General features: G+C 40.1%; 1 protein-coding gene across 1 annotated transcript in view; it reads left to right on the top strand.

The window, feature by feature from the left end:
• The window catches only part of LOC107701146 (protocadherin-16-like), a 105332-nt gene that overhangs the window by 7611 nt on the left and 89595 nt on the right, over nt 1–8126 (top strand). Inside the window, exon 2 of the mRNA XM_016503102.1 lies at nt 4160–5983. Coding sequence (XP_016358588.1) covers nt 4181–5983 — 1803 coding nt within the window. The 5' untranslated portion in view covers nt 4160–4180. The remainder of the gene's footprint in view (nt 1–4159; nt 5984–8126) is intronic.

Here is an 8126-nt window from a genome sequence, read left to right as displayed (position 1 = left end):
GGCTGCACGTAAGAATCTATTCATATATGAATCGCGATTCTGTCTTCTAATGATTCTAATGGATTCACAAGTTTCAAAATCAATGTTCTAAAGCAGTGGTTCTTAATACTGTTCCTCGTGTCCCCCTGCTCTGCACACGCTCTGCATCTATCTCTCTCTCTCTCTCTCTCTCTTTCTCTCATTCAGCTCAGCTCCAACAATGAACTGTTACAATTATACACTTATTTTCACATAGCTATGAGAAGCGTTAAATATGGATGCGCGTGCGGTTGCCTTACTGCATTAAAGCTTTAATCAGGATAAAACCGTATATTAAAAGCTAACAGAAGCAGTAGCATTTACAAATAACAGCGTATCTAAAAGTATGAGACAACAACAAACAAAAAAAGAGCCATTAAGAGCCGTGCTTGCACAGGTTCTGTGTGCTCTTCTTCACTAATATCCTTTGCATCTCAATCGGGCTCAAATTGTTAAGCAATATAGACGACGCCATTGTTTATAATACAACCAGAGCACATGCCACTGAGGTGAGGGGCGGGACGTTTAGACACGCACTAGAGGCGGTTGAGCCAATCACAACACACTGGGCCAGCTAACCAATCAGAGCCCATCCCGTATTTCTGAGGGAGGGGCTTCATAAAATCAGGAAATGGTCAGCGAATTTAGAGGAGAAGGGACAGAGCGGTGTAAAATAAAGGTAAATTATGTGAAAAAGAATGCCTTTTTTTTTTAAACGAAGCATTAACACATGTTAGACTGCACCCCATAAACACAATCAAGCCTAGAAAAAAGCCAGTCAACCACCCCTTTAAGTGCATCGAGGGTCTTTACACACTGAAGAAATTAGTAGTAATTGCCCTCAGAAGTGTAATCTCGATCTTTATTCAAACGCGGTATAGATGACAGCTAAAAAGTGTGTTGGCTACCATGAGCTCAAAGAGTGAGTCATTCGTAAAGCACGTTGCTAAGGGTTTTTATTGGACCTCATATCTTTAGGGTTTTACAAATGTACTATATGAATGGCTATCTTTGATAGAGATTTACTTCAGAACTTTACATTGGACATATTATTATATATTATATTATTATTAATATTATTTATTATTATTTGCATTAAGCATTGTTTTCTCCTCCCAATTAGTCCAATAAGAAGTTCCTAAAATAAATTTTCATTGAAAATAAATGACTTTACATGGCCTTTGTGGCATTATTATAAAGCATTAGCATCTGTACAATGCAATCCTTGCATTTTTTTCTTTAATGGATGCTCAGTGACTGAGTTTTAGATTCAGACAGATGATCCATACTGAAATGGTCCTTCTTTGCTCATGTCACCTGCTTCCTCAGACTTAGCATAGCTCAACTGTCATAAAAACCAACTAAGCCAGTCTCATATCAGTCAGGATCTTTTACTAAGACCTGCCAGCCACCTCCACCATTAAACCAACCAGCTCCAGCCTCTTGACGACAGCTGGATGGCTAAAAGCAGAAGGCCCAATGAGGTCCGGCACTGTGGTTGTCCAAATACTGAAAACTGAGCGGGAGTGAATTCCATACCCATTTAGTCTGCGGAAACTGTGGCAACTGCTCATCTGTATTCAGTAATTTCAGACCCATCATAAGCATGGGTTTTGTTGAAAGATTTTCTCATTCGTCCCTCAAACAGAGCCAAGTTTCTTAAACTGATATATCCTACCCTGCAATGGTTTCTGCCTCATTTTCATAGTTCATCATGAATGTGATCTCTCTTAAAAAATAATAATAAGGCTATCAGCTGTTTGAATGTTCTGAGGAAGATTCTCAAATCCTCTGGGGTCCAACACAACACTGAGCTTCGCCTCTGTGCCTATGCAGAAACTCTGTGTGGTGAATAGGACAGCCGGCCCCCCACAGGTTTTCCTCAGACGCTTCTGTCAATCACTTAGTCTGGCCTCTGTTTATTCTGTGCGATCATGATGAAGAAACCGTCAGCTCCGCCAGCCCCCTCGACAACTTTTTATGCTATGTATTTTAATAAGCCGTTAAATATAGGAATGAGACACATTGTGTGGCAATGCATCGTGGGCCTCCATGACCTCAGAATCTGTTTAAATTGGCTCAAAGTGGCCCCCAAGTGCCCCACAATCTCTGCTGCTTTCATTAGACTCAACATTGGGCCTACCACACTTCACAAAAACACCTATAGGGGGTCTACTGATCCTAGAACTACAGGTTTGAGATTTTAACCCCAGATAGAACAGATTTTTTTGTCTTATATGGCTCCTTAATGATCACTTATTTCTAATCAGTTGTTTCAACTCAATCTGTGTGACTTGATCACTCATGCAATACTGTTGGTCATTGTGGTCTTTGTCCTAGATGTTTTTGGACATGCAATTTGTGTGTTAGTGTGACCCTTTACACATGACACGCTAAGACTGTATCACATGTTAATGAAGGTCTTAGTTGATGTGGACAGACAGCATGGAGCCCTGCCGGTCAAATGTGTTTGTGAGATTAATTATTTGTAAATGCCAACCATTAGAGGCACCAAACCACTGAGAAGTGTCCATACACACAGGAACATTGGTTCACACTGTAGACATATGACTTTGTAGTGTTAATATTTGTGATAAACAAATGTAAAAAGTATCATTTTTACCTTTTTACCTTCTACCTCTTTCACAAACCTATTGACTCATTGTAGCCACTAGATGGAGTCTGGTTGAACAGCTTAGCAATGAATGAAAAGATTCATGTGGTTTTATCTGGAGGGCTTCTTCCTTGTTAAAAAATTACACTGAAGTCCAGATTCAATATTTATTTTCTTCCTTCAGTGAGTTCTGTGCGTCTCACTGGAGAACTCTTAAACAGAACTGACAAGGACAAATTGCTTTTGTAATCCATTTATGTATAGAGACCACAACATCCCGCAGTGATGATCTACCATCATTATGCATTGAGGTTTGGATAATACAGACTTTAACAACAGCTACTCTAGTCAGTGCAAGTGCAAAGACTCCTGAGGTTTGTTGCGATTCCAGCCAAAGTAGTATAATTTCCTAATTGTGCTAGTGCACTTCTTCAGTGGCGTATAAAGTGTCATCCCAAGTCTGACCATCTGTAGCAGATTGCTTCACAGAGGATTCAGCCTTCACACATATGACAAGAGGAGAGATGCTTTCCAAACACATGCTTCAAACTCCTGTCTGGCCTTTTTGTCTGAGTAATATCATTCTCTCTGCTCAGAATTAGTGGCTAGGTTTTACTTTTTTAATATGGTTTTAATAAAGACTAGTTTTTTTTAACAATCAACTGCTTTAATGCTTTTTTGGTTGGTTTTGGTTTGAACTGATTGTACTCAAAGAACATTATGTGAACATCCCAACTAAACGTTTGCGTTGAGATTAAAGTGTCAAGGAAGAGGGGCTTTTCCCGTTACCTGGGGCACACTTTTCCGTGCCACATGCCATTACTGTTGGTACCAAAGTCTCTTTAAAGCCATATTTGTAATGTTCCAGGCAGCTATTTACAGTCATTCCAGTACAGCTGTGTAATATGATATCATTGGTTTATTATTACCGTATGTTTCGATAGTAGTTTAGTCTTTCAAAATAGGAATAAAAGGTCATATGCTTTCAAGAGTAAATAAAGGTGTTGCGATATTTAGCGTTACATTTTCTTTCCTTTCTATATGTAGAAGTGGCTCATCTCTGCTATAACTTCTCTGATGGTACCCACTCAATATGAATATGACTTGAAAGAAAATATATTTTTCATTAGAAAGCAAATGACGATTAATTGCCCTTTTATGTAAAAACTATTTGCAAGAGATGTATCATAGGTTAATCTTTTTATGTTTTATACACTTCATTATTAAAGCCGTTAGGACTATCAGAAAGTATCACAGAGAAGGCACATTAGAATAATGAGTGTGTTTTGAAAAGGCGTAGTGCATGAATAAGAGCCTGCACAACATGTGAAATCCGCATACTTTTTTACTGCCCTGATTGGGGGAAGCCTCTCCTTTCTGAAGCAAACGCACCCCTTTCTCATGCATTCCAGCTGTCTGTGAGAGGCAGTGAGGGAATCATAGATCTGCATTGTTATCTATGTCATAATATTGTGCGCACTGCTGTGTTAATGTCATTGTGACAATCTGCTCTTCTCCTGTTTTCAGGTGTAAAGAAACTTTGGCAAGATGAGTCCGTTTAATGGCTTTGGGAAAAACACATGTGGACAGTTCCGGATGTGGGTATTCTGGAGGCTAAGGATGCTTTTGCTGTTTTGCGTAGTAGTGGAACTATTAACAGTAATGGTTGGCAGTGAGGGCACACCAGGTATTTTGGAGCTCCAGTTAGATGAGGAGCAACCTGCGGGGACAATAGTGGGCGACATTAGCGCTGGTTTGCTACCTGGAGTTACAGCCTCTCTATACTTCATCTCTGATCACGAAGGCACCGGCATTGGCAGTGATCTCCACATCGATGAAACCACAGGCATCATCAAGACTGCAAGGCGACTGGACCGAGAGGAAAGGGACCATTACAGTTTTATAGCAGTCACTGTGACAGGTTTCACAGTCAAGGTCTCCATCACTGTAAATGATATCAACGACCATGCCCCGGCATTCCCCAAGAAGAAAGCCACTTTGAAGATCCCAGAGCAAACAGCGGTGGGAACTAAGTTTTCTCTTGAGCCAGCCACTGATGCGGATAAGGATCAGCTTACCATACAAGGATATCAGATCAAAGAAGGCAATGTAGGACAAGTGCTCCGTCTCGAGACGAAAAGAGCAGCAAACAAAGTCCTTTATCTTGACTTGGTGGTCAATGGAGTCTTGGACCGAGAGAAGAGATACTCCTACTCCTTGGTGTTGGAGGCCTTTGATGGTGGATCTCCAAGGAAAACTGGTCAGATGACTCTTGACGTCTTGCTGCAGGATATCAATGACCATGCTCCGATTTTCAACCAAAGTCGCTACAATGCCATCATCTCTGAGAGCATTCCTCAGGGCAGCAACATCCTGCAAGTTTTTGCAACAGATGCTGATGAAGGAGACAACGGCCTTGTGTTGTACGAGATAAACCGACGACAGAGTGACCCGGACCGCTACTTCGTCATTGACCCTCGCTCTGGAATCATTACGCTCAATAAGGCTCTAGACTATGAGATGAGGAAGGTTCATGAGTTGGTAGTCCAAGCCAGAGATAATGCGAGCCATCCAGAGATCACCAATGCCTTTGTTACGATCCACGTGCGAGACTACAATGATAACCAGCCAACCATGACCATTATCTTTCTCAGTGAAGATGGCTCACCCCAAATCTCTGAAGGTGCTCAGCCAGGCCAATATGTTGCTAGAATCTCTGTCTCAGACCCTGATTATGGCGAATACTCCAATGTCAACGTATCTCTTGAAGGAGGTGATGGTAAATTTGCCCTGACCACTAAAGACAGTATCATTTACCTCATCTATGTAGACCAGACTCTGGATCGGGAAGAGAGGGATTCTTATGAGCTTCGTGTCATGGCTACTGATTCTGGAACTCCGCCGCTTCGTGCAGAGTCCTCATTTACGATTCACGTCACCGATGTAAATGACAACCCACCTCTCTTTGACCAACAGGCTTACAAGCAGACCATACCAGAAGTTGTCTACCCAGGTAGCTTTGTGCTGCAAGTGACCGCCAGGGACAAAGACCAAGGTCCCAACGGTGATATCCGCTACAGCATCCTACCAGACAAAAAGACTCACGCCAGTTGGTTCATCATTGACCCCGTCACAGGTATCATAACCACTGCAACCAAGCTGGATTATGAGACAGACCCAAAGCCAAGTATCAAAGTAGTGGCCACTGATGGAGGACGACCACCATTATCCTCCACTGCTCTGGTAGAAATAGACCTCCAGGATAGTAACGATAATGAGCCAGTGTTTGGAAGCAGCTTCTACAATGTTTCTATCAAGGAGAACACGTCAGCAGGGACATGCTTCCTTGAGGTAGGAATTACTGTTTTCCTTTTGTGTGTGTTTCTGTGATTGTATTTCTCTGATAATTTATGGCCATGATTTTTTTTCTCCAGGTTTTACAGTGCTAAATGTAACTGAAACTTACTAGGGCTGGGAATCCATGCTGATTTCCTTATTTCGATTATTGTAAATTCTGATTCACAAGCTGTCAATTTGATTCTGATTCGGGCTGATTGTGATTTATTTGGCTATATTTCAGTTAGAAAGACCCAAAACAAATTTTTGCTGATATATGACTAATGCTGTAAAATATACAGGGTGTTTTTTCTGACTGATTCTGACTTATAAGAGTCATTATAAATGATCAATAAGAGTCATTTGTTGTGGGAATTGGGCAGTACTGGTCATGCTGTGTGTTTTTGATTGAGTGATTAGTGAAAAAAATCAAGATTTGTACCCAGCCTTACCTTTGACTTTAGCAGAAGGAACTATTTTACATACCACCCGAGATGTCTTGAAACATAATTTAAAAGTATTGCATGTATTTGTTTTGGGTCTTTTATCTTGCTTGAAATGTGTAATTTCACTCACCAAGACAATTTGTAATTATGACATACGATTAGCAGATGTTATCCTCTCTCGGAAACTTGCAGAAAGAGTTGCTTGGCAGATGGTAAAATTGTGCTTTGTTGTTTTTTTGAAATGTTGGTTTAAGTCTGTTGCCATGATAATTGTTGCTACCAAGTGGCAACTGGGCCAACTGTGTTCTCAAGCTGTTTTTACTCCTGTGGAAAAGAAATTAAAATTAGGCCATGTATTCCCTAATAATAAGCAATTCCAGACTTCAAAGGACCTCCGTAATGTCCGTTTCCAACAGAAGCATCTGTTGCAAAATACCCTCCAGAACAAACTTTTTAGATAAATACTGCAGTTCCACATTGTTGCTGGTTCATTTAACGTATATTTGGAAAGAGTCACTGGTCAGCGTTTGGTGGAATTTGGTATGTGGGTTCACAGTATGGAGAAGAAGTAGGAGACGGAAAGATAAAGACAGATAGAGAGACAATGAGAAAGAAGCTTTGCCACACCATAAAGTCAGGAATAAATTGGAAGCTGGAAGTGAACAATAGAAGACCGTTCAGTGAATCTTGGAAACAAGGGGATATTAGAAAGAATTCTATGAAACCAGTTTAGCAGAGAGCTGTTTAAAATTCTCAAAGAATTGTTTTCTATTTTAGTCACTCAACACACATGACAAGGAAAAAATGCAATTGCATTTTCTATTGAAATAATCTTTTCTTATTTTAGGGCATACAGCAGCACAGTTGGTTTTTCAGTACCCTTGCAGTACCCTTGTAAAATTGGAAACTTTGAAGTGGGCAGTAATTTATTAATAAGACTGAGGGGTGAATTCACTAAACAGTGGCACCATTTTGGAACATATGTCTTTATCTTATTTGTGCACCACCTGCCATCTAGTTTAACCAGACCATACTGGACTAAAATTATGCTATCATTCCTTAAGCACAAACATGTCTCCTTTTTATCTATATTAGGATCATAATAGATTGTGCCTTGTTCACTTGTTCACTGGCACAATTATAGTCTCACTTTACAGGTGGTAAACCAAATTTCATTTCATAGAGATGTATACATTTTCTATTGATCATGGCTGTAGCTATTCATCACATAATAGAGAAGATCATTATATCCAAGATGGAGAATTGTGGCATGCCTTTTGCGTTTAGAGTTTGCATAATCTTTCCTGAGATATCATAGTGAAACGCACACCAAAACAGACAGCGTATAGCAATAAATGCATTATTTCTTAGTGAATTTGTTCTTTAAATTGATAGAGAAGGATTTGTTTAATTAGTGTTTAATAAACTGATGTTACTTAATATAAATTTTAGCACACCTCAGAATAAACATGCATTTGTCTATAGGATTTTTAAGATGTTGTATTGATGAATGTATATTTTTCGTGTAGGCTAAATTGTCTAAAAACAAAGCAATGCAACAATGCCCATTTTACTTACTCAGACCATGCATTCTTTGTTCAGTGAAATTATCAACGTGGTCTGGTAAAAGACGGGACCTGGGGCGATTAACAATAAAATTCCTGCACTTGAAAAAACACGCGCTCGGCAGGAACTGAAGTCGCAGGCACGCA

This window comes from Sinocyclocheilus anshuiensis, unplaced genomic scaffold, assembly GCF_001515605.1.
Source record: "Sinocyclocheilus anshuiensis isolate Anshui unplaced genomic scaffold, SAMN03320099.WGS_v1.1 scaffold907, whole genome shotgun sequence".
NCBI lineage: Eukaryota > Metazoa > Chordata > Actinopteri > Cypriniformes > Cyprinidae > Sinocyclocheilus > Sinocyclocheilus anshuiensis.
This window is presented reverse-complemented; position numbering and strand designations above follow the sequence as displayed.